The sequence below is a fragment of the Plecotus auritus genome, assembly GCF_963455305.1.
Source record: "Plecotus auritus genome assembly, chromosome: 8".
NCBI lineage: Eukaryota > Metazoa > Chordata > Mammalia > Chiroptera > Vespertilionidae > Plecotus > Plecotus auritus.
Genome location: NC_137782.1, coordinates 86,906,112 through 86,932,907, shown reverse-complemented (window position 1 = coordinate 86,932,907; position 26,796 = coordinate 86,906,112). Strand labels below are relative to the sequence as shown.

The 26,796-nt window shown below is 43.6% G+C and overlaps 1 protein-coding gene across 14 annotated transcripts in view; it reads left to right on the top strand.

Annotated features, from left to right (window-relative positions):
* The window catches only part of STAU1 (staufen double-stranded RNA binding protein 1), a gene marked incomplete at its 5' end in the record, with an annotated part of 71,305 nt that extends 44,509 nt beyond the window's left edge, over positions 1 to 26,796 (top strand). For 8 of the 14 annotated variants that reach the window (XM_080682894.1, XM_080682896.1, XM_080682895.1 and 5 more), the window contains 8 exons: positions 11,811 to 12,041; positions 13,254 to 13,397; positions 15,626 to 15,772; positions 21,720 to 21,795; positions 22,020 to 22,339; positions 23,293 to 23,415; positions 24,132 to 24,217; positions 25,253 to 26,796. In XM_080682894.1, coding sequence (XP_080539020.1) covers positions 11,811 to 12,041; positions 13,254 to 13,397; positions 15,626 to 15,772; positions 21,720 to 21,795; positions 22,020 to 22,339; positions 23,293 to 23,415; positions 24,132 to 24,217; positions 25,253 to 25,268 — 1,143 coding nt within the window. In that variant the 3' untranslated portion in view covers positions 25,269 to 26,796. The remainder of the gene's footprint in view (positions 1 to 11,810; positions 12,042 to 13,253; positions 13,398 to 15,625; positions 15,773 to 21,719; positions 21,796 to 22,019; positions 22,340 to 23,292; positions 23,416 to 24,131; positions 24,218 to 25,252) is intronic. The other 6 variants (XM_080682898.1, XM_080682888.1, XM_080682886.1 and 3 more) reach the window with 1 other exon arrangement.

Below are 26,796 nucleotides of genomic sequence, written 5' to 3'. Positions count from 1 at the left end.
CACTCCCCTGCAGGCCTGGTCGACGCTTAACAGCTCCCCAGCCAGCCCGATTGCCCCTAACTGCCCTCCCCTGCAGGCCTGGCCACCCCCAACTGCCCTCCCCTGTAGGCCTGGTCGCTCCCAACTGCCCTCCTCTGCTGGCCCAGTCACCTTAACTGCCCTCCCCTGCTGGCCTGGTCATCCCTAACTGCCCTTCCCTGCAGACCTGGTCTCCCCCAACTGCCCTCCTCTGTTGGCCCGGTCACCACTAACTGCCCTCCTTTGCTGGCCCGGTCACCCCCAACTGCCCTCCCTGCAGGTCTGGCCTCCCCCAACTGCCGTCCCCTGCTGGCCTGGTGACCCCTAACTGCCCTCCTCTGCTGGCCCGGTCACCCCTAACTGCCCTCCCTGCAGGCCTGGCCCCCCCCCAACTGCCCTCCCCTGCAGGCATGGTCGCCCCCAACTGCCCTCCCCTGCTGGCCCGGTCACCCCTAACTGTCCTCCCTGCTGGCCTGATCGCCCACAACTGCCCTCCCCTGCAGACCTGGTCTCCCCCAACTTCCCTCCTCTGTCAGCTCGGTCACCCCTAACTGCCCTCCCTGCTGGCCTGATCGCCCACAATTGCTCTCCCCTGCAGGCCTGGTCCCCCCAACTGCCCTCCCCTGCTGGCCTGGTCCCCCCCAACTTCCCTCCCCTGCAGGCCTGGTCCCCCCCAACTGCCCTCCCCTGCAGGCCTGGGTCCCCCCCAGCTGCCCTCCCCTGTAGGCCTGGGTCCCCCCAACTGCTCTCCCCTGTAGGCCTGGCTCCTCCCAACTGCCCTCCCCTGCTGACCTGGTCTCTCCCAAATGCCCTCCTTTGCCGGCCCGGTCACCCCTAACTGCCCTCCCTGCTGGCCTGATCGCCCACAACTGCCCTCCCCTGTAGACCTGGTCTCCCCCAACTGCCTTTCTCTGCTGGCACGGTCACCCCTAACTGCCCTCCCTGCTGGCCTGATCGCCCACAACTGCTCTCCCCTGCAGGCCTGGTACCCCCAACTGCCCTCCCCTGCAGGCCTGGTCCCCCCAACTGCCCTCCCCTGCTGGCCTGGTCCCCCCCAACTTCCCTCCCCTGCAGGCCTGGTCCCCCGCCAACTGCTCTCCCATGCAGGCCTGCCCCCCCCCCAACTGCCCTCCCCTGCTGACCTGGTCTCCCCCAAATGCCCTCCTCTGCTGGCCCGGTCACCCCTAACTGCCCTCCCTGCTTGCCTGATCGCCCCCAACTGCCCTCCCTTGCTGGCCTGGTCTCCCCCAGCTGCCCTCCTCTGCCGGCCTGGTCACCCCTAACTGCCCACAACTGTTCTCCCCTGCAGGCCATCTTGTGGTGGCCATCTTGTGTCCTAATGGGGGCAGCCATCTTTGATCACATGGAGGCAGCCATCTTGTGTCTTGGAGTGACGGTCAATTTGCATATTACTCTTTTATTAGATAGTATACTTCGGATGTTGTTACCTTTCATGTTGTCCCAGAGCTCCCATAAGCTACGTTCCTGCTTTTTAATTATTTTTTTCTATTTGCTGTTCTAATTGGGTATTTATTTCTACCTTGTCTTCCAAATCGCTGATTAGATCCTCTGCTTCATCCAGTCTACTTTTCATATCTTCCAGTGTGTTCTTGATGTAAGATATATAATTCTTCATTTCTGTATGGTTCTTGTTCATGGCCTCTATTTTCTTTTTCATGCTGTTGCAATTTGCACCAAGTTCCTTAAGCATCTTTATACCATTGCTTTGTGAACCACATCCAGGATGGCCAGGGGTGAACCTGAGGAGGGGCGGTGAAGGATTAAAGAATACAGACAAGAGAATACAGTTGGGGCCAGGTAGGATCACAGTGCCTGGATGAGGAAACAGTGACACAGCCTGTAAGCCAAAGCTTTATTTTATAGTCAGATCACATAAAGCAAAACAAGGGCAAGATGTTTACAATGTTCTTGCGAATTTCAAATCTGCTTTTTTTCCTGTTGTTGCCATTCTCTGAACTCTATCAAGCTTCATTTAGGCAGCACTTGCTGCACTCCCCTTGCCCCCCCGCAGAGCCCACAGCCCACAGCCCTCAGCCCTCAGCTACCTAGGACTGCAGGGTCGGAATATAAGGTCAAGCTTACAAGTATAGCCTTTTGCGACTTGTATGTGGCTTTGCCACAAGTCAGTCCGAGGCTTGAACCTGTTCAAACCCTGTAGCCACTCTCCACAGCTTTGTACTCTATGTCTGATAGGTTGCTTGCCTCCATTTCACTTAGTTCTTTTTCTGGAGATTCCTTCTTTTTTCCTATTTGGGGGTTGCTTCTTTATCTCCTCATTTTAGCTGTCTCTTTGTATTTGCTTTTATATATTAGATATAACTGTTATGCCTCCCAGTGTTTGTGGGATTGCCTAATGTAGAAAGTGTCTTCAGAGTCCAGTGGTGCAGTCTTTGTTCACCTGCGTTGTATGCTCCAGGGATGCCCCTTGTTTGTGTTATTTGGGCTCGCCTGTTGTAATTGGGACTTGATTGTTGATGTCCCATTTGTAGGAAGGATCTTCCCTCTGACTTGCTGCCAATGAGGTTCACCCCCAGTGTCATCGTGCCAGTTGTTCTATAGGTGCTGATGGGGGAACAGAATAAGACACAACAGGGCCAAACCAAAGACACCACAAAAATCAAGCTATTCAGTGCAGCAACAACAGGATAAACTAAGAATGAAAAAGAAGAGAAAGCAAAGGGAAGAAAAAATAAAAAGTATACTAAAAGACACATGACCAAAAACTTAGAGGGGATGTAAAGAAAAAGGGAGAAAGAAGAAGATGAAAAAATGGCTACATGGAAGCAAGAAGAAAGCTAAAAGATCTAGTATAGGAGGAAAAAAGAAGAGGAAACAAAATAAATGAAATAATAATAATGATTTTAAAATGTAATAATGGGTATATTAAGATATAGATAGTAAAATGAAGAAATGAGAAGAAAAATAAAACAAGAAAAATTAATAAGAATAGGCTAGCCCTAGCCAGTTTGGCTCAGTGGATAGAACGTTAGCCTGTGGACTGACGAGTCTCAGGTTCAATTCCAGTCTAGGGCACATGCCGGGATTGTGGGCTCAATCCCCCATGGGGGGTGTGCAGGAGGCAGCTGATCAATGATTCTCTCATTGTTGTTTCTCTATCTCTCCCTCTCCGTTCCCTTCTAAAGTCAATAAATATATTAAAAAAAAAAGAACAGGCTAAAGTAGAGTAGAATCAAAGGAAAGAGAGAAATTTGAGATATGCAAGAAGAAAGAAAAAAAAGGAGAAAACAAAAACCAAAAAATACACACACACTCTGAAAAAAAAAAAAAAAAAAAAAACAACCACACACACAAACTCAAATACCTTTGGGTCTGCTGTTTGTGGGCCTCTCTAGATTTTGCTCTGATGTTGTTGAATCTGGTTCCTTGGTGGACCTGGGCTTCCTGGAAATTGCTCCAGTGTAGGTGAATATGAGTCACTGTCCCTTCTGGCCCTGAGCAACCTGATTGAGGTCCCAGAGGTTAAAATATTAAAATACAGAGTCTACCTAGTAATCTAGTGGTTGGTGACTCCTTAGCCTAGAGGTTGGGTCTTCCCTGAGTCTCACGCCTTGATTGTCCCTGTTCTGAGCTGTACTCCTTTCCCCCACAGAACTGGTCCTGCAGGTGTCAGTTGCAGGCACTCAGGGTCCCTCTGGCTTTTGCCTCACAGTATGTCTGGGTGGGAGCCCGTGCAATGTCCCGCTGGCGTTCAACTCACTGTGAGGTCCAGGGTGGTGTCCAAGGCTAGTCTGATGTGTCTATCTCCCCCTCTTATTTCCTCTCTGAAATAAATCTATCTATCTATCTATCTATCTATCTATCTATCATCTTATATTATGTGCTAGCATCCTAATCAGTCTTTAGGGGTGGGGAACCTTTTTTCTGCTAAGGGCCATTTAGATATTTATAAATTTGCCATATGTCTAATTTGCCATAACATCATTCAGGGGCCATACAAAATTGTGGACATAAAAATTAGCATGCTATAGTTGGTCAAGGTGGAGAGGCTGGGCTCCTAGCTTCTGCTGCTCCCCCTTTCAAGATGGTGTGGTTTCTCATCTAGAGCCCCACCTGCCTAGAGAGTGCCTGTGGCCGTAGCAGGGGCTCTTTGTCCAGGAAAGCCTGAACTGCCTGCCCCCAAGACTCCTGTGAGATCTGATTGTTTTACACACACACACACACACCACACACTCACACACCCGCACATCCACACACTCCCCTCTCATTCCCTTACACTCTCTTCCTCACTCCAGTTCTACCGGCCACCATGTTGGAAAATACTCGGAGCTTTACGGTCTAAAAACAATAATTAACCACTGTTAGTTGAAAATGGACACCTACCACATCCATGAGCAACACACTCACGGGGTAGACTCAATGAGCACCATAGTTCCACTGAAGCAAGTCCTGCTCCATAGGGGCATCTCCTACACAGCAGCTCTTCCACTGTGGTCGCAGCTGGTTCTCACAGCCGAATGGCCTGGAGCGTCAATCCCTCCCAGTGGCACCAATAGCAGGACAGTGCACACAGCTTAAACGGGAGCACCTAGAGTGTCCAGCTCAGGTGATTTGGGAGGCTGAGCTAGTGGGCCCTACAAGACACCTACTGCACAAGGCCACACTCTACCAATTCCAGGAGACATAGGGGCTCTAACAAACACAGGGAAGCAGCCAAAATGCGGAAACAAACATGTCACAAATGAAAGAACAGAAGGAATCTCCAGGAAAAGAAATAAATTAAATGGAAGCAAACAAACTACTAGATACAGCGTTCAAAACAGTGGTTATAAGGATACTCAAGAAACTTACTGAGAACTTCAAGGAACATAGTGAGAAATTCAAGGAACTTTGTTATCACCAACTAAAAAAAGTCAGAAATGAAGGATGCACTAACTGAAATGAAGAATAATTTATAGGGAATCAACAATAAAGTAGAGGACGCTGAGAACCAAACCAGCTATTTGGAATATGAGGAAGCAAAAGACAAAACAAAACACAAAACAAAAATCCCAATCCGAAGAGCAAAAAGAAAAAAGAATCCAAAAATATGAAGATAGTGTAAGGAGCCTCTGGGATAATGTCAAGCGTACCAATATTTGAATTATGAGGGTGCCAGAAGGAGAAGAGAGGGAGCAAGAAATTGAAAACCTATTTGAAAAAATAATGACCGAAAACTTACCCTGCCTGGTGAAAGAAATAGACATACAAGTTCAGGAAGGGCAGAGAGTCCCAAAAAAAGAGGAACCCAAAGAGGTTTGCACCAAGACACATCATAATTAAAATGCCAAATATTAAAGAGACAGAGAGAGTCTTAAAAGCAGCAAGAGAAAAGGGAAGGCCCATACCACTGTCATCTGATTTCTCTACAGAAACTTTGCAGTCAGAAGGGAGTGGCAAGAAATACTAGTATTCAAAATGACGAAACTCAAAGACCTACAACCAGTTACTCTACCCAGCAAAGCTATCATTTCTAATTGAAGGTCAGATAAAGAGCTTCCCAGACAAGAAAAAGCTAAAGGAGATCATCCACCAAACCAGTATTACATGAAATTTTGAAGGGTCCTTTTTTAAGAAGAAGAGGGTGGGGGGAAAGATAAAAAATATGAACAATAAAATGGCAATAAATACATGTTTATCAACAATTGAATCTAAAAGTCAAAACAAATGAACAAAGAATCAAATAAAATAAACTGATGAATAAAATAGAACCAGAGGCATGGAAACATGGAGCAGACTGATAAATCTCGGAAAAGGGGTGAGGGGGTGGGAAGAGATTAATAAACACATAACTTACATCCATATATGCATTACCCATGGACACAGACAATAGGGTGGTGAAGGCCTGGAGTGGGGTGGGGTCCAGGTGGAGAGGGGCAATGGAGAGAAAAGGAAGGGGATATTTGTAATACTTTCAACAATAAAAATTTTAAGAAATAAAATGTCTAAAAAAAGAAAATGGACAATAACAGTGTTTTTCGTTCAAAGACAAAGTGAGTCCAAATAGACTAGGCAGGTAAAGGAGAATTTTTTGAAACATTTTCCTTAAAATTTGCCATATGTCTATTTTCTTTTGATTTCCACGCTTGGTTATGCAAGGTTATGTTTTTTTTTTAAATTCTTTATTGTTGAAAGTATTACATATGTCTCCTTTTCCCCCCAATTGACCTCTCCCCGCCACTCTCACCCCCCAAGGTTATGTTTTAATATACAATGCAGATTTCTTTATCAATCCTTTGGTCTTTCAACATTGTAAATAGGATAGATTTAGTCTTCCAAAGAGCTTTAAACTCACACATTGTTATTTTAGGCAAACGTAATTTGCAGTGGGACATATGCTTAAAACAATTTTTTTTGTAGTAAATCTGTTTTATTGTCAATGAAATCATAGCTATTGAGGTTAACTCAGGCTGTTCCTAAAGCAGCACTAAAACAAGTGGTTTATGAAAACAAACTCTGAGTCAGGAAGCCCAGCAGAGTGGGTGCAGCCCTGGACTGTGGGTCAGAAGGTCTGGGCTTCTTCCCACCTCTATCACTTAGCAGCTGTGTGATCTCGGAGCCTCAATTTCCTCCGTCTTTAACTTAGCCCAGTCATCCCTGCACTGCCAGCCTCACCCAGGTGCTGTAAATTTATCTTATAAGCAATATTAAAATACAGAGTCTACCAAAATCTACTCCTTTTCTTTCTGGCTATGGGCACAATCCCACTGTGCTTAAAACAATTTAAAGTGATTCATAAACTTTTGTAGTGTTTTTGCAGTTAAAGCTGATCCCCATATTTTATGCCTGACTTTTCATATACCTTCTGCCCGACCCGTGTGTCTCAATGATTGAGCATTGACCTGTAACCAGGAGGTCACGGTTTGATTCCCGGTCAAAGCACATGCCCGGGTTGCAGGCTTCATCCCCAGTGTAGCATCAGGAGGCAACTGACCAATGATTCTCGTCATTGATGTGTCTATCTCCCCCTCTTATTTCCTCTCTGAAATAAATCTATCTATCTAATCTATCTTATATTATGTGCTAGCATCCTAATCAGTCTTTAGGGGTGGGGAACCTTTTTTCTGCTAAGGGCCATTTAGATATTTATAAATTTGCCATATGTCTAATTTGCCATAACATCATTCAGGGGCCATACAAAATTGTGGACATAAAAATTAGCATGCTATAGTTGGTCAAACATTTAACTAACTCACCCTTATTTGCCTGGACAGGACCAAACCAAATTATTTCACAGGCCTTAAACAGCCCTCAGGGGGGCCAGATGTTCCCTATCCCTGCCATCAGCTGATTGATGATGATTTCTTTCCTACAGCTTAGCAGTGCTAACCTGCCTGCCATGGGGCACGGGTGGTGGTGGAGAGGTGCACTTGAATCACAGGGCCACCCCACATCCCCCCACACCTACCCCTTTCCTGTTCTGGCATTTAAGACCAGGTTTATATTGTTCCCCTTCCAGAGCTCAGAGCACCAGGTGGTTCTAGGGCTGGTATCTTCTTACCTGGACCTTCATTCTTTCCAGCTTTTTCCCCTCTGTTGGGGGTGGGAGATAGGGATTGGGGAGGCAGTGAGACAGGGGACATACAGAATGACAGGACTAGTTGTTAGGTGGGAACTAGGTGGGAGCTTTACCCCAAGAAGACACAAGATATCCTTGGGAAGGGAAGAAATGTTCCTTTTCCCCACCTCCTGAGGGACTAGAATGGCACAAAAAATGGATTTGCAAATATTGGAGGGAGTGGTATCAAGATTGTAAGAGTCAGATGTCTGGCTTCCTGGGTCACTTCAGGGTTACAGAGATGACTACTGGGGCCAGGGCCTTGAATCCCTGTGAAGCTTATCACTTGCTCACACTGCAACCCTGCCTGAGAGTCATGGAGCTTTCTGGAACCTTAGTGAGGGATTGCCATTTTAGGTGTGGCTCTGTGGGATTTAGGGACCAGATGTTCTTTCATTGCACTTCCACTTTTGCTTAGGTTTCAGATTTGGCTTTCAGATGTGTGTGCAGGAATATGTAACTGTAGCCGGGATTTCTCAAGTAGTCACAAAAGAAATTGTGGGATTGCCCTCTGGTGGTGAATATCTTTTAAAGTATTTATTTATTTTAAAGTAATAATTTAAAACATTACAGTTTGTGGCATTGAGAACCAAACCAGTTGATATGAATACTTATATTAAATAACTCGTATATCAAAAGTTGAACAAATTTGGGCTTCCATTTTTCCTAACAGTTGTATCTCTTGTGCCTGACAGATTACCTGGCTTATATCGGATGCTCCGCAAATATTTATTGACTAAATGAACAGAATATTTTTTCTTAACTAAGCTTTTTTTTTTTAAAAAAAAATTCATAAGTTGTTTTTTTTGTTTTTGTTTTTTTTAAAAATATATTTTATTGATTTTTTACAGAGAGGAAGGGAGAGGGACAGAGAGTTAGAAACATCGATGAGAGAGAAACATCGATCAGCTGCCTCCTGCACACCCCCCACTGGGGACGTGCCGGCAACCAAGGCACATGCCCCCGACCGGAATCGAACCTGGGACCTTTCAGTCCGCAGGCCGACGCTCTATCCACTGAGCCAAACCGGTTTCGGCTTAACTAAGCTTTTGATAGTGAATTCTGTCACATAGGAAGCTGGGTTAGGTGTTTGGTAGAAGACAGGAGCCATGCATACAGTACTTCAAAAAAAGTATACAACTTGATTTTTTTATAAAATACATAGTTTTAGTTAGAAAATCACTGGGAGGCTGTTGTGATTTGACCACAGTAAATACATTCTAGGTCAAACTCCAAGTGTAGATTGGTGGGATCATGATGTGAATAGACAGTGAAAATGGTTGCTGAGGGACCAGGTTGGGGCTTTGAATTTGACATGAGCCATCAGGGTGGCTGCTCTGAGGACATGGAGAGCACTGTTCAGGGAGGGAGAATTTTGGAATCTAGTCTGTCAGGAGGGGTGGTGGGGGAGGTAACCTGGAGGAGCTCCCTAAAATCAGTCTGCAGGGACTGTGCAAGCTGGGCTCTTGACAGCACACCTCTTTCGGTGTAGGGCAGTCAAGGCCTCTGTTGAGATGCCTCTTGTTCTCATCTTGGGAACACAAGACTGATGGTGAGCACTCTTTTAAATGCTTATTGGCCATGTAGAGCTCTTATTTTTATTTGTTTGTTTGTTGTGTTAATACTCACCAGAGGATATTTTTTCATTGACTTTTTTTTGGAGAGAGTGGAAGGCAGGGGAGAGACAGAGAGAGACACACATTGATTGGTTGCCTCCCACATGCATCCTGACCAGGGCCAGGGATCAAGCCTGCTACTGAGGTATCAGACCAGAATTGAACCTGGGACTCTTTAGTCCTCGGGCCGTGCTCTGTCCACTGACCCAAACCGGTTAGGGCTAGAGCTCTTACTTTGTAAAATACCTGTTCAAGCTTTTCTTTAATTGAGTAGTTTATCTTTTTATTATTGACTTGTAGGAGTTCTCTAAATATTCTGGATATCATTCCCTCTAAATATTCTGGATATCATTCCTTTGTTTCAGATACATATATTGCAAATATTTGCTGTCATTTTATAGGTTCCCTTTTTCACTTTTTAAATGTTTTTTAATGAGCAGTTTTAATTTTGAGAAAAATTTTTTTATCATTAGTGTTTTTTGTGTTCCAGAATTCTTTTCTAATTTCATGAATTCTCATGTTTTCTGAAAGCTGTAGAGCTGGGGTTTTTTTAGTTTTTTTTTTAGAAAGTGGAATGGAGGGGGGTGGGGGGAGAGAGAGAGAGAGAGAGAGAGAGAGAGAAACATTGATGTGAAAAAGACATATCAATTGGTTCCCTTCTGCATGCACTCTGACCAGGCTGGGGATCAAACTTGCAACCTAGGTATGTGCCCTTGACCAGGAACCAAACCCACGAGCCTTTGGTGTGCGGGCCGATGTGCTAACCCAGAGGTGGGGAACATCTGGCTTGCAGGCTTTATAAGGCCCACGAAATTATTTGGCCTGGCCCTTCCAAGGCATTAGGGGTGAGTTAATTAAATGCAGGCTAATTTTTAAGTTGATAAATTTGTATGGCCCATGAATGATGCTGTAAATATCCAAATGGCACTTGTCAAAAAAAAAAAAAGGTTCCCCGCCCCTTGCTCTAACCAGCGAGCCCACCAGCCAGGGTAAGAAGCTGTATAGTTTTAGTTTTCACCTTTAGGTTTGTATTCTAGTGCCAGTTAATTTTTGTTGGTGATTGAATTTGAGATTATGGTTTAGTTTTTTTCTCATGTGGATATCTAGTTGCTTCAGTACCATATTTTTAAAGATGACTTTGGATTTGCTTTGGTGTTTTGCCAAAAATCAAGCGACTATATGTATAGGTCTGTTTCTGCATTCTGTCTGTTTTATTGATCGGTTTGTCCTTCAACAATACCATGATGCTGCAGTTGCTGTAACTTTATAGAAAGTCTTGAAATCTGGTAATCTAAGTCTTCTTAGTTCTTTCCAAGGGTGTCTTGGCTGAGTGGGTAGAATTCGATTTTTATTTTCCTTTTGTGTGAGTATGTAATAATTTTGATATGCAGTTAGGTTTCTGTTCATATTCCATTTTAGTGTTTTTCCCTCTTTGTTGATTTATTTTTAATATTTAGAACACTAAATGGTTTCAAAAGTCAAAACTGGACAAAAGACACATTCAGAAGTGTCATCTTGTTCCCTCTCTACCCCAATCCCTCCCACCTGCTGTAGGGAACTAATTCCATTGCTTTCTGCTTTGTCCTTCCTGTTCTTTTGTTTTTGTTTTGTGTGTGTGTGTGTGTATGTTTTAAATCACCATATAAGCACATATCTATACATACATGTGTATATGTAAACATATGTAAAACTCTATTTTTAACACAGAAGTTAGCGGAATCATATACACTGAGTGGCCAGATTATTATGATCTCTGAACGCATAATAATTTGGCCACTCAGTGTATATCCTATATAATAAAAGGCTAATATGCAAATTGTCCCCTCAACCAGGAGTTCGACCAGCAGGCAGGCCAGCCAACCGCCCATGTCCCCTACCCCTGGCCAGGCTGGCTGAACCCCACCCATGCACGAATTCATGCACCAGGCCTCTAATATACATATGTGTGTGTGTGTGTGTGTGTGTGTGTGTGTGTGTGTGTGTGTGTGTCTGTATATACGTATATATGTATATATGTACACACACTGAGTGGCCAGATTATTATGCGTTCAGAGATCATAATAATCTGGCCACTCAGTATGTATACTCTTCTGCAGTTTGCTTTTTTAACTTACTGAGCCAGTAGATTTTAATCACTTTCAATGTTAGAGGTTTTCTCATTCTTCTTTACAGCTGCATAGCAGCCAGTATTTAATAAAGTCAAACTTGGCTGGAGGCTCAGAGCAAATATTAAACTCAAACTCTTTGTGCTGCAGTTATTTCTGGGCTTTGCTGGGCCAGCTTCCTTTATGCTGTTTGCGGTGGATCACCCTAAACTCAGGACATTCTGTGACCCTGTGGAGATGTGAGCCATTTTTATAGGAAGGTGGTAATAGAAAATGTTTCCCTGTGTTGGACACTTCAGACCCCAGAACATTAAAAAGTTTGAAAAATAAGAAAAAGTATTCAGCATGATCACTGTTTCATTTTGCCGACATTTAGGCTCCCTTCACTTAATGGATTTTGTCCTTAGTTCCCCTTTACCTGTGTCTCATGTGAAGTAGTGTATTAACCAGTGTTCCCTGCAGCTTGTAATAAGTGTCTGTCATGCTTTCACTCAGTCTTTCCCTCTAAAACAGGTCGCCCGGGAGACTGGCCCACCCCACATGAAGAGCTTTGTGACCAAGGTGTCCGTTGGGGAGTTTGTGAGGGAAGGTGAAGGGAAGAGCAAGAAGATTTCAAAGAAAAATGCTGCTATAGCTATTCTTGAGGAGTTGAAGAAGTTACCACCCCTGCCTGTAGTTGAACGGGTGAAGCCCCGAATCAAAAAGAAAACAAAACCCATAGTCAGGGTAAGCACCTATCTGAATGAAGAGGGTGTTTTCACTGCCTGCAGACGATTGGGGAGCCCAAGACGCTGGCTACTGACTCTAGTGGAAGGGGAGGGAGCTAATGTGCACACACCAGGCCCCAGACACCCTTTACACGGCCACTTTTTCTAGTTCTCTTGGGAGTCCCAGGTCAGGGGAATAAGGACACTGAGCTGGGTTCAGTGGAGTTACCCGCTGGCTTGCACATGTCTGTTGGAAGTGGGTGTGCTCACAGCCCTGTGATCATAAGGGCAGTCAGTGCCCACTCGCGGGAAGAGCAGTGAACCGAGCTTCCTCTATCTCGTGGACTGCTGTACTGTTCCACTGTGAAGGAGATTCATGGGAGGAAAGCTGGCTAGGGGCAGATATAGGAGCAAGACATCTCAGTATAAACCTTGATTTGGAGTTTTGAGTCATGCCAATGAATCTATCAAAAATTATACTGCTTCTCCACCCCAACCCCAAAGAAGGGACAGGAGTCCATGAGGGGACGTTTATGAATGTCAGTATTGTCAATATGGTTACATGCTGTATCAACATCCAAATTTTTCTTACACATAAGTTAGCATCTATACATAGAAAAGTTAGCATGCTTTTGAAGTTTTCTTTATTTGTTTAATAGTTAGCATACTTCAGCAATTTTATTTTTCTCTTGGAAGTCACTCCTTGTCAGAATAGGTGAGGACTCCTTGGAGCTGAAGATGCCCACTGTGGGGTTCTTCTTTCTATGTGGCATCAGCTTGAAAAAAAATTTTTTCTTTAAAAAAAAAAAAAATTTTTTTTCTTTTAGTATGTTTTTAATGGTTTCTGGATTTTGAGTCATTGTTAAGAAAGCTGGGAACCCATCTTACAGTACAGAGTTATGGGAAGTTTTAGGAATAGTGTTCTTATTTTTTTTTACCTTTTCATTGTAATTTGTTGAAATTGTTAAAAAGCAGAGATTACAATGATGCTTGCCTAATCATAGTGAAATGTTGATGTTGGTTTGCCAGGAAGACCTTAAAATCACTTTAGAACAATCATAGAAAATCATTAAACATCTTTCAATTAAAAATAGTTTTAAAAAAGAGGAGCTTAAATTTGGAGCTATTGGATCAATATAAAAGTAACTCTTGTCATGTCCTGATCTCTGAATTGGCAAGGTTGTTTCTGTGACTAACATGGCACATGGTTTCTGTAATAATTGTTTCTCAGGTACAGAGCGGCCCAGAACATGGCCAGGTGATGAACCCTATTAGCAGACTGGCCCAGATCCAGCAGGCGAAAAAGGAGAAGGAGCCGGAGTACATGCTTCTCACAGAGCGAGGCCTCCCGCGCCGCAGGGAGTTTGTGATGCAGGTGGGTTAGTGCAGCTTGTGGAGGGCCCTTCTCTGACCTTGTCCCATCTCAGAGCCTGACGAGATCCCAGGTCCAGCGTGTTGGGCCAGTGATCCGCTCCCTGTCATCAACATTGTCCATGTTAAGTCCATGTTGCTTGCAGTAACTTGGTGCCTTAAAGCCTTATTTCTCTGTACAGGGCTGCTGTCAGCAGGTAGGAGCTTGGACACAAATGGGGTCCGTTAGAAGAGCATTGGGATGGTGGGATTTGGGGTAGATTTATTTCTTTATTACATCTACCTGATGGTTTATATTATTTTCAGAAGATAAATTTTATAAGTTACATTAAATGTTCTCTTCCTGTTCCTCATAAACCTTCTGTGGAATCTGGAGTCCAAGTTGCTCTTCCTTAGGTTGTGGTGGCACTTCAGATTAGTTCAGAGGGTTTCTCTTCATACTTAGCTTATTAAGTGGATGTTCACATGGGCAGCTTAATTTGTGATTTGCATTTAATAGTGTATTCTGGTGAAAATCAGGATACTTTAGTGTAGCAGTTTACAACTTAAAGCATCATTACTTAGCTTGGTGTGTTTCACCTACCCAGTCACAGGCAAGAAGAGGAATGATCCATCTCTTCTAGGAGAGGAAACCAGCTTGCTTAGAGGATCGCTAATTAACTTGCCCAAGGTCAAATGGCTGGTAGATGGCTAGTCAGGGGGTTCAATCCCAGGCCCCTCTTCACAGGCCAGGAAGGCTTTCTTGATACTGTCAATGTTGTCACATAGGACTTTTGATTTGGTTCAGACTATCTTGGAAGGGGATTATAGACTGTGGTTTGTCCTGGAATATGTTTAACAACCAACCAGCTCTCAGGTGAGGGTAGTGAGTGTGGTGGAGGGATGCATGTATGGATCTACACACATACAGAGTAGGTCAAAAGTAGGTTTATAGTTGTTCATATGTGAAGTAGTACAATAATTAATAAATACTAATATAAGAATAAATTCTGTGTTTTGTGTACTCACAACTATAAACCTACTTTTGCCGTACCCTGTGTATGTATATATATAAATATATACATAGATATTTTATAAATTTCACTGATAAGAAAGGATGTGTAGCACACAGTTTACAAGTAATATATTACACATGTATAATAGTCTTTATTGTAAATCTGATACATTGTTAACTTCAGTGTGACTATCAGTAACAGCAGTGTTATAAAATCAGACTATAGATAAATGCCTGTACTTTCCAGGCTACTCATGTCACTGACAAATGAGTGTAGTTCTAGCATTAATATTGGTTGGTATTTTTGTTTACATTAACAAGTGAGATGAAAGTAAAACATCAAAGACATGTTGGAACTTCTCTTATTTGTAAATAATAGAAGCAACTTCTCTGCTCAATCATAATAATTTTTGAAGACTAGAAGAATTTTCAGTTTTTTCTAGTTATAATGTCATAGCTGAGACTTGACATACTTTTAAACTTAATCTGCATTATTACCCTTTCTCCATCACTTAAGTCCAGAATAGACACTCAACAAAACAACTTAATTCTTGCTCTATAGTGTTTGCAGATTTTGGTGGTGTAAAACCCCAATCATGGCTGTTTCCACATCTGGTTATGAAGCTGGGAAGAGATGAGCAGCAGCACACAATTATATAATATTTCCACCATACAAATATAACAGATGTGCCCTTGCCGGTGTGGCTCAGTTGGTTGAGCATTGTCCCGTGCACCAAAAAGTTGGCTCAATTCCCAGTTGGGCACATGCCTGGATTGCGGGCTCGATCCCCAGTAGGGGGTGTGCAAGAGGCAGCAAATCAGTGTGTTCTCACATCAACATTTCTGTCTTTCTCTCTTTCCCTTCTTCTCTCTTTCAAAATCAGTAAAAATATTCAAATATAACATGTAAAGTACTTCAAAAGCATAGGTAACTGTCAAATGTAGTCTAATGAGAAAGTGATGTGTCTTAAGTATTCATTACCTGTTAAAATAATTTATTTAATTATAAGCTTATGTAATATACTGTTTGATAATGGCTGCCTTTAAAAATGAGCTCTCCCAATTCTTGCATATTTGCCAGTCTGCTCTCGCAGCTGGTGCAGACCAGCTCCCAGGTGCCACTGGTAAGCTGTCTGGCTTCTGACCATTGCTGGATTCTTTGGCCAGCACATCAGTTCCTGACTGGTCTTTACGCTGAAGGTTTAAGCACTGATATGAGTCCTGCCTTCTTTCTGCAGGTGAAGGTTGGAAACCATACCGCGGAGGGAACAGGCACCAATAAGAAGGTGGCAAAACGCAATGCAGCTGAGAACATGCTGGAGATTCTTGGTTTCAAAGTCCCGCAGGCTCAGCCCACCAAACCAGCCCTCAAATCAGAAGAGAAGGTGACTGCTTGAGGCTCTGTGTCCTTGCTCTCTAATTGCAAGAAGACCTCCCCTTAATCTGGGGGACTCTGGCACCTCTTGGCCATAAAGCAGCCCTGCTGTGCAGCATCTTCTCCATTTGGACTATTATAATGTAGTCAGAAAGAGAGTTGCATGCCCATGGCCACAAAAATGACTCTGCGTCATGTTATTGTACCAGTATCTTTGTGGTCTAGGATGCTTTGCTGGAGAGCAGCTTGTTCCTTTCCGTTAGTGGGTTGCTGGATAATAGGGTTTGAAATTAATGAATGTGTGATTCTATCATTTGCACTCTTAGAATGAGGTCTATATAAAAGATGCATCAACTTGGGCTATCATGAGTTGTGGAGCAGGCTTTGATTTTTCTGTGACATTGAGACAGTGTGATTTTAGAGTTAGGGCAAAAGCCATCATTTAGACTTGAGTTTTCTTATCTATATACTAGAGGCCTGGTGCATGATTGGGGCTGGGGAGGGACTGAGGGAGGTCTCCAGGGCGTGTCTGGCCCATCTCGCCCAGTCCTGATCAGCTGGACCCTAGCAACAAGCTAACTTACCGGTCGGAGCATCTGCCCCCTGGTGATCAGTGCACATCATAGCGACTGGTCGAAGGGTCGGACGCTTAGCATATTAGGCTTTTATTATATAGGAGGATGTAAAGGGCTAAGTGACCTACCATGTGTCTGTCCAACTGACTGACCATCTGGTACATATGATGCACACTGGCAGTCCTATATAATAAAGAGGTAATACGCAAATTAACCTTCATGCCCTCACAAGATGGCTGCCTATGACCAGGCTGGCAGGGGGGTTAGTGAGGAACGACCAAATGACTGAACAAGCAGGCTGTGTGGGGCGAACAGGCTGGCGGGGGGGGGGCCGTGAGGGGCGACCGGGATAGCAGGGGGGGGGGGGCAGTTGGGAGTGACCAGGCCAGCAGGGGGGGGGCAGTTGGGGGCAACCAGGCTGGCAGGGGGGGCAGTTGGGGGCGACCAGGCTGGCAGGCGGGCAGTTACGGGTGACCAGGCCGGCAGAGGGGGTCATTTGGAGGTGACCAGGCTGGCAATGGGGGATGGCAATAAGAGGCGACCAGGCCGACGGGGGTGGAGGGGGGGCAGGGTGCAGTTGGGGGTGACCAGGCCGTCAGAGAGGGGCAGTTGGGGGTGACCAGGCCGGCAGTAGGGGGGCAGTAAGAGGTGATCAGGCCAGTGGGGGCGGGGGGCAGTTAGGGGCAACCAGGCATGCAGGCAGGTGAGCGATTAGGAGCCAGCAGTCCAGGATTGTGAGAGGGATGTCTGGCAGTCGGACATCCCCTGAGGGGTCCCAGATTGGAGAGGGTGCAGGCTGCACTGAGGGGATTCCCCCCCAGCCCCCCATGCACGAATTTCATGCACTGGGCCTCTAGTTTAAAAATAAACATTGACTTTCATATGTGAGATACATATAATGCTCTCGCTGGTGCCAGTCGCACGCGTGTGTTTCGATCTGTCGTTGATCATTTCTTTGTCCTAAAAATGAGCATGTTCATAAATTAAATGACATTTTGGATATACTCCATGGAGATTTTCACACCTATTTGAGTGATGATTCCATCGATTCATCAGATGATGCCAAAAAGGAAAATTTTCCCATTGAGTTTCATATGTGTGTGTGTGTGTGTGTGTGTGTGTGTGTGTGTGTGTGTGTATAAATAATTGATTTCAGAGAGGAAGGGAGAGGGTAGAGAGAGAAATATCAATGATGAGAATCATTGATCAGCTGCCTCCTGCACGCCCCCTACTGGGGATCAAGTCCACAACCCAGGTATGTGCCCTTAACCAGAATCGAACCTGGAACCCTTCAGTCTGCAGGCCGACGCTCTATCCACTGAGCCAAACCAGCCAAGGCGAATTTCTTAATAGTATTATTCCTTTGGGAATGCCATGTCATAAATTAAAATTGATAGTAGGTGTACTCATCATGCTATTGAGAAATCTTAATAGTAAGTGGGGAGAAACCAAGATGGCGGCATAAGGTATACACCTGTACGTGCTGCCTCTCACAACCACACCAAAACTATAACTAAAAGACAAAACGGCTATCACCCAGAACCACGGGAAAGCTGGCTGAGTAGAAGTTCTACAACTAGAAGGAAAGAAAAAAGCACATTGAGACCGGGTAGGACGTGTAGGGGCGCGGAAAAGCAGAGGTACGGAGGCGCGCGAATCGGGCTGGTGACTGAGTGCGCTGTTATTTTCAATCAGGAAGGAGATACAAGCTCCCTACTGCTCTGAACTCCAGTTTCCTATGGGGAGAAGCTGGACTGTCTGGCGTCAGGTCGGAAAGTGAGGGTGTCTTTCTTGCAGAGGTGCTCGCAGTAATCATTGTTTACTGTGCTGGGGCGCGGGACGCAGAGACCCGGAGACACAGAGACAGCTGACTGGCAGCCATCGCTGTTTGCTACACCCTGGTGATTCCCTGAGACCCCGCCCCACCCAATTTACAAACCCACCCAAACTGCGCAGCGGCTTTTGCATAAAAATGGCCTGCCCTTTCGCAGCTTAACCTAACACACTGCAGCTGGGTCAGCTCCAAAACTTTCAAACCCCAAGCAAAGAGGAGAAATCTGCAGATCTCCCTGTAGCTCCTGCAGAGTGGCCTCAGGCAGTAGCTGACTCGCACTTCCTTTGGAGATCCAGGAGCCAGTGTACCTAGTGGTCAGTGTGAGACCATACCAGATTTCAATGCCTCACATCCATAAGTGACACACTCAAGAGGCAGACTCGGTGAGCACCAAAGCCCCACTGAAGCAAGTTCTGCCCCATAAGGGTGTCTCTAGCACAGCAGTTCTTCCATTACAGACACAGCTGATCCTCACAGCCAATTGGCCTGGAGGTCAATTCCTCCCAGTGTATCAACAGCAATCAAGGCTTAACTACAACAAGACTGTGCACCCAGCCCACAAAGGGGTGCACCAACAGTGTCCACCTCAGGTGATTGGGGAGGCTGAGCCACTAGCCCCTAAAGGTCACCTACCACACAAAGCCACTTCATCAACACAGGGAAGCAGCCAAAATGCGGAGACAAACGTCACAAATGAAAGAAATGGAAGAAAGCAAACTACTGGATATAGAGTTTAAAACCACAGTTATAAGGTTACTCAAGAATCTTGTAGAAACCTCCGAGAAACTTAGACCTTCAAGGATCTTAATGAGAATGCCAAAATAATGGAAAAGGACCAGTCAGAAATTAAGCGTACACTGTCTGAAATAAAGAATAATAAAAATTCAACAGTAGACTAGAGGACCCCAAGAATCAAACCAAAGATTTGAAATATGAGGAAGCAAAAAACATGCAACCAGAAAAACAAAAAAAAGAATTCAAAAATATGAAGATAGTGTAAGGAGCCTCTGGGACAACTTCAAGCGTACCAACATCCGAATTATGGGGGTTCCAGAAGAAGAGAGAGAGCAAAATATTGAAAACCTATTAGAAGAAATATGACAGAAAACTTTCCCTACCTGGTGAAAGAAATAGATTTACAAGTCCAGGAAGCGCAGAGAACCCCAAACAAGAGGAATCCAAAGAGGACCACACCAGGACACATCATAATTAAAATGCCAAGGGCAAAATTCAAAGAGAGAATCTTAAAAGCAGCAAAAGAAAAACAGTTACCTATAAGGGAGTACCCATAAGACTGTAAGCTGATTTCTCAATAGAAACTATGCAGGCCAGAAGGGAGTGGCAAGAAATATTCAAAGTGATGAACAGCAAGAAACTACAACCAAGATTACTCTACCCAGCAAAGCTATCATTAAGAGTTGAAGGTCAGATAAAGAGCTTCACAGATAAGAAAAAGCTAAAGGAGTTCATCACCACCAAACCAGGATTACATGAAATGCTGAAGGGTATTCTTTAAGAAGAGGAAAAAGAAGAAAAAGGTAAAGATAAAAATTATGAACAACAAAGTGACAACAAATACATATCAACAAGTGAATCTAAAAAGTCAATAAAAAATCTGATGAACAGAATAAATGGTGAATATAATAGAATCAGGGGCATAGAAAGGGAGTGGACTGATAATTCTCAGGGGGAAAGGGGTGTGAGGGGTGAGGGAAGAGATTGGACAAAAATCTTACACCTATGGATGAGGACAGTGGCGGGGGGTAAGGGCATGGGGCAGAAGTAGAGGGAATCGGGTGGAGGGGAGCTATGGGGGGGGGGGGAAAGAGGGAAATCTGTAATATGAACAATAAAGATTTATTAAAAAAATAGTAAATGGGGTCTTTGTAATGGTACTAGATTTATTATCAAAAGATTGTGACCTAGCCGAAACCGGTTTGGCTCAGTGGATAGAGCGTCGGCCTGCGGACTGAAGGGTCCCAGGTTCGATTCCGGTCAAGGGCATGTACCTTGGTTGCGGGCACATCCCCAGTAGGAGGTGTGCAGGAGGCAGCTGATCGATGTTTCTCTCTCATCGATGTTCCTAGCTCTCTATCCCTCTCCCTTCCTCTCTGTGAAAAATCAATAAAATATATTAAAAAAAAAAAAAAAAAAAAAGATTGTGACCTAACATAATTGAAGCTGAAGTATTAACAGGATCTGCAGAAGGAGAGATTGTTCTGATTCCAAGAATTGATTTGTCCCTGTCTGACACTGGCCTCCCATTTGAATTATTTCGAAGACAGTTTCCCGTGATGCCAGCATTTGCAATGACTATTAATAAATCACAAGGACATACTCTAGACAGATTAGGACTATTCCTGCCTGAACCTGTTTTTACACATGGTCAGTGATATTTTGCTTTCTCTCAAGTTCGAAGAGCTTATGACGTTAAAATTGTAAATACTTCTTCACAAGGGAAATTATTCAAGCACTCTGAAAGTGTTTTTACTTTTATGTGGTGTACAGGGAGATATTGAATAAGTTTAATCAATTTATCAGTCATTGCTTTAATCAGTGTTTTTATATGTTTTTATTGTCTTTATATCATGTCTTTGTTATATCATGTTGTTTATTAACCAATTTATTATTTTCATATACATTCTACTAATTTTCTTTCATCTCTGACACTTCTATTATAGAGAAAGGGCAAATAGCGATATTAAAATATTTCTTCTAATTTCCTTTCAATGTGCACAAATCCATGCACTGGGCCACTAGTTTCTTTATAAATTTAAAACTATGTAAAACTAACCCTATATTGAAAATTTTACTTCTGCCAAGATTGTTAAGCAGTACCCTTAACCTTGACTGACCTTTCTCTAGTTACTGAAAGCTCCTATTGGAATAAACGTGAAAAACCCAGGACTGATTCATTCACCTCTGCCAGTTAGTTGTATCAGTGGTGAGAAGTGGCACCCACTGTGGCCACATAGTTAATAAGTAGGACCCCAAACACTCATCAGAGAATCTGTGTAGATCTTTGACTTGGCTTTCGGGTACCTTCTCAGAAAGGAGACCTTGTGTTTGACAAAATTTTCATCTAGTAACATTTCCCCCTAAGTTTGTCAATGTACAGAAATGTCACCTTATCTTTTAATTGGATTTTAGCTCCAAGAAATATTGTGTAGCTTCTCCACCTTGGGCTCTGCCAATCTAGTATCTTCTTCTTTTTTGGTTTAGTGTTCCCCTCTTCCTGTGAGTGCAGAAGGAGGCTCAGCATTTGGTCCGGTGCACTGTTAGATGCTCTGATGGGCAGGCTGGCATGGGTGGGTCTGTACACTGGGGGGAGCACAGGCTTTGCCTTAAGGCTTGCTGGGCGGCTGAAGCAATATGGTGGTCAGGCTTTGGGAGGAGGGCTTCCTGCTGATTGCCTCCTCAGATTCCTAAAGTGTAAAAATCAAAGATTATGCTGGTTGGAATTCATAATTTTTTTTTAGAAAGAGGAACTAATTTTCCAACAGTTTGTTTTATACTCATACCCTTTTGTTTGTTTGTTTGTTTTAAAGACACCCATAAAGAAACCAGGGGATGGAAGAAAAGTAACCTTTTTTGAGCCTGTCTCTGGGGATGAAAATGGGACTAGTAAGTGTGATGTTAATATTGTTTCAATCTGAATGTGTTTCTGGGATTTGCATGGTTCCTGGTAATAGCAGGTGCCCAGTGAATGAGTTACAATGTGTTCAGTTCTGCATCATTGTGTGCTAATGTGTGCACTGAGAATAGGCCAGGGTGGGGTTTTGTTAACGTCTTTCCAGGCAGGCAGTGTGTGTGCACTTGCATTGATTCGTCTGTGTGTCCCTTTCTAGGCAATAAAGAGGACGAGTTTAGGATGCCTTATCTTAGTCATCAGCAGCTGCCTGCTGGAATTCTTCCTATGGTGCCCGAGGTTGCCCAGGCCGTAGGAGTCAGTCAAGGACATCACACCAAAGATTTTACCCGGGCAGCTCCGAATCCTGCCAAGGCCACAGTAACTGCCATGATAGCCCGTGAATTGTTGTATGGGGGCACCTCGCCCACAGCTGAGACCATTTTAAAGAATAATATCTCTTCAGGCCACGTACCCCATGGACCTCTCACAAGACCCTCTGAGCAGTTGGATTATCTTTCCAGAGTCCAGGGATTCCAGGTAACTGCTAAGCCTGAGCCGTGTAGTCTGTACCTCAGTGCAGGCATCTTTGGGTTTCTCTCAGAAAACAAGCTTTGCACCTTGTTCCTGTTTTGTTTTGAAGATTTTTTAAAAATATATTTTTATTGATTTCAGAGAGGAAAGGAGATAGATAGATAGAAGCATCAATGATGAGAGAATCATTGATTGGCTGCCTCCTACACACCCCCAGTGGGGATTATGCCCACAACCTTGTCATGTGCCCTGATAGGTCGATGCTCAACCACTGAGCTATGCCGGGCTTTTTTGAAAAGATTTTTTATTGACTTTTAGAAGGAGAGAGAGAGAAACATTGATTGGAGGCCAAACGTTGATCAGCTGCCTCCGAGCCTGCAACCCAGACATGTGCCCTGACCGAGAATCGAACTGGCCACCTTTAGGTAGACTGGATAACGTACAACTAACAGAGCTACACCAGCCAGGGCTGTATCTTTTTCTTTAAATCAAGTTCTTTGTCTAGGGGATGGGTAAGGCAAGCATGGTAAAAGGGTCATCCTGAGGAAGGGTAGAAAGGTATGGAAAGTATCACAAGCCTGTATGGTAAGAGAAAATCTGTGACTTTTGGTAATAAAAATTTTAACTATCCAAGCCAACCATAATAATAACAGCGTCTGACCTAGCGGTAGTTAAGAATTTAGATTTCAGTGAGAACACATTCATTGTGCTGGCCCTTTCTGCCTGGTAGGGAAGGGCATGGCTTCTTTAGATGGGTTTTTGAGTAGACATTTAGGTTCCTGGAAACTGTGGCCATGCTCTGCCTGCAGCCCCAGGCCCTCCTCATGGCTGACTGAGCATGTCAGGTGCTGAGACCAGGGAGAGAGACGTGTTATTTCCCACTTTGCTGGGCCCAGAGCCATAGTCCAGTTCATATGCATACTTCCCTACCTTTGCCTCAGTTTTCTTTTCCTCCTTAGGTTGAATACAAAGACTTCCCCAAAAACAACAAGAACGAGTTTGTATCTCTTATCAATTGCTCCTCTCAGCCACCTCTGATCAGCCATGGTATTGGAAAGGATTTGGAGTCCTGCCATGACATGGTATGTTCTCCCACACTGGGGGTCTGGTTCCACCCTGTTACTGGTCTCAGAAAGATAGGTAAAGGGGTCTCCAACAGACTGTAGACAGTTAATTATTGTATAGATTTCATATTTCTGAAGATTTTTTCCTTAGTCGCCTGGATTGATTTCACATTATGTTTATGGGAACTCATTAGCTTTAGCCAACCCTTCCCTTGTGGACTGTGGATCCTGGAACTCTTCCAGATACCATATTCAGTCCACCTCTTACCAGAAGCAGGAATTGCAGGCCCAAGTTCTGGCAGCTACAGAAAGCCCCTTACTGTGGTATTATGTTCAGATGAAATTGTTATAAGAAATACTAAAATCGAAAAGAAATTGATTTATCTGCATAAACTTTGGCATATTCACCTGATGGAATATAATGCATCCATCAAATTAATGTCTCCAAAGATAATGTATTCTAACAAGGAAATATGGTTTTTGGTTTAAAGCAGGATATAACAGTCCCGTTACCACAAGGTTAAAAATACTAGAAGGAAATATATAATAAAATTAACAGGTGATTTAATAATGTAAATTTTAAATTAAAAGTTCAAACATTAAAGAAAAAGGTTATTTAGTGGGACCACCTCTTTGTTGGGCAATAGGAAAATCTCTCCCCTCCCTAATCAGTGTCTTATGCTGTGGTCTCGAGCAGTGGCTAAGGTCAGACTTTTCTTTTTATTCCCTGTTAGGCTGCACTGAATATTTTAAAGTTGCTGTCTGAGTTGGACCAACAAAGTACAGAGATGCCAAGAACAGGAAATGGACCAATGTCTGTGTGAGTGAGCTGATTTACATGGAAAGGCAGTTCTGTCCTTGTTTGCATTAAATAAAAACTGTATGCTCAACTCAGTAGTGAAACATTTGCCTCAGTCCCTTCCTGTCCTGTTCTCTGGAAAGCTTTCCAAGTCTGGGACAAAGAACTCCACTTTTTTTTTTTTTTTTTTTTTAATATATTTTATTGATATTTTTACAGACAGGAAGAGAGAGGGATAGAGAGCTAGAAACATCGATGAGAGAGAAACACCGATCAGCTGCCTCCTGCACACCTCCCACTGGGGATGTGCCCGCAACCAAGGTACATGCCCTTGACCGGAATCGAACCCGGGACCCTTCAGTCCGCAGGCCGACGCTCCATCCACTGAGCCAAACCGGCTTCGGTAGAACTCCACTTTTAAAAAAATACATTATTACTGATTTCAGAGAGAGGAAGACAGAGGGAGAGCAACATCAGTGATGAGAGAAAATCATTGATTGACTGCCTCCTGCATACCCTCTACTGAGGATGGAGCCCATAACCCGGTGCCCTGACCAGGAATCGAACTATGACCTCCTGGTTCATGGGTCAGTGCTCAACTACTGAGTCACACTGGTGCAGCTCCATTTTCTTTTTAAATTTAATTTTGAATAGTTAATACATTCATGTTTCCAAAATCAAAATAATTTTAAAAGGTATGCTGTGGTAACTCTTGCCCTCATGCTATCCCGATCCATCTCATTATCCCCACCCCCTACCTAGAAGTCACATTTTTATTAGTTTCTTATGTATGGACACTTCCTCATTCTGTATGCAAATACATTATATACTTTTATTTTCCTCCTTTCCCCCCCAGATAACATCCATGCACACATTCTCCTCCCTGCTTTTTTCCCTTGACAGTATATCCTGTGAAAACTTGACTGTAATCCAGTTATCATAAACTAGGGCCTGTGCTTTTGGACTTCATTATCTATGATTTTTTTTTTTTATCATGTGTGTAATTCTCCCTAAGTTTCAAAACGAATGCCATTTTCATTTTTTTCTTCCTTAAAGGTGTGGGAGGTGCTGAACCCCTTCTGGCCATGAACCATTGTAAAATCCCCAACATATACTGAAAATACTGAAACTGCTTTGAAAATTTGGAATTTCTGATACCTCCAGTGGGCCGAGAGACATGATGGGTAAAGAACTGGAGACAGCAGTGGTGACGAAGGCGGGAACGCAAGGAGGTGCCATGGCTGTGCTCATGTGTGCTATGGTTTGTCCTCACACAGCAGCAGCTGCTGCAGGGGAAGGGAAGATGGGGCCTGCCAAGCAGCCCCGGCTCAATTGGAAACCAGCAGGTCTATGCCCCAGGCACCTCATTGCTTGGTTTTGAGGTGCATTTTTGTTTGTATTGTTTCGCTGTGTGAAAGAAGAAAAAGAAAGCAGAAAGCGCGACCCCTTCTCAAACTGGCTCACTCAAACACTTTGGGACAAATCCTGGACACCCACGTCAGAGAGAGGCCTTGGACCAGCCGGCCCAGAGCTGAAAGCACCAGAGAAAAATCAAATGCTTCCTACTCAGCGCAAACTAACCTTTCTAGCGTGCTGGCCCATCACCTCCTGTGGTACCTACACCATCACCATCACCACTGCTTTCTTTTCCAAAAGACATACATATTCTGTTTCATTATCTTCTTTCCATTGAAATGACACTATATAAATTTTCATTTGAGTTTCCCAGTTGTATCTAGTTATATAGCACAGTTTAGAAACTTTTCTGAGACTGACTTTATCAATAATCTAACCGGCAAAGGTTAAATCCATGTGTACATGGTTATACATTTTCATTTTATTGGACTAACCCAGGACCATTTCAGTGAAGCAAATTGTGTGCCCTCTGGTTTAGCTGAAACAGTCCTGGATTTCTCAGAAATCTTGATGAAGTCTCCCACAGTTGTATAAATTGGACAATTTAGGAATTTTAAACTTTAAACGATCATTTGGCTCCTTTGCTATTTCATTTTTAATGCAACAGGACTTAAATGAACTTTGATCTTTGTTTTAAAGGTTATTAAAATTGTGTGTATATACATATGGCTCTTGAGGACACATAGCTTTCACTACACTATAGGATATGATCTCCACGTAGTACATATAAAACTGCAGATTGGTTTTCCCGAGTGCTTTATACTGTTGATTACATCTCCATGTAGGGCTGAAAAGAATGACCTACCTATGTTTATCTCTAAAACTGTTGCTTTTGATGTTGTGTTACTGTGCACAGAAATGTGTGCGGTAAGGTCCTGCACATGGTCCAGATGGAAAGCACGGTAGCTTGCAAGTACTGCTTTGATTCATTGTTTACGCTGGAATTTTTCTTCCCATGGAATGTAAGTAAAACTTAGTGTTTGTCACCAATAAATGATAAGACTAAATTTTTTTTTGTTAATTTATTCTCAAATGTCACTACTGCTAGTACTCCCAACCTGCCCCTATCCTTTTTTTAAGGGAAAAAGAAAACTTTGTAATGCTTGTGATTCCATTTGGGCAAATTCTGAAGATCTGAAATAACTTTATATCAAACCGTTGATCAATAAACAGCTACTAATAAA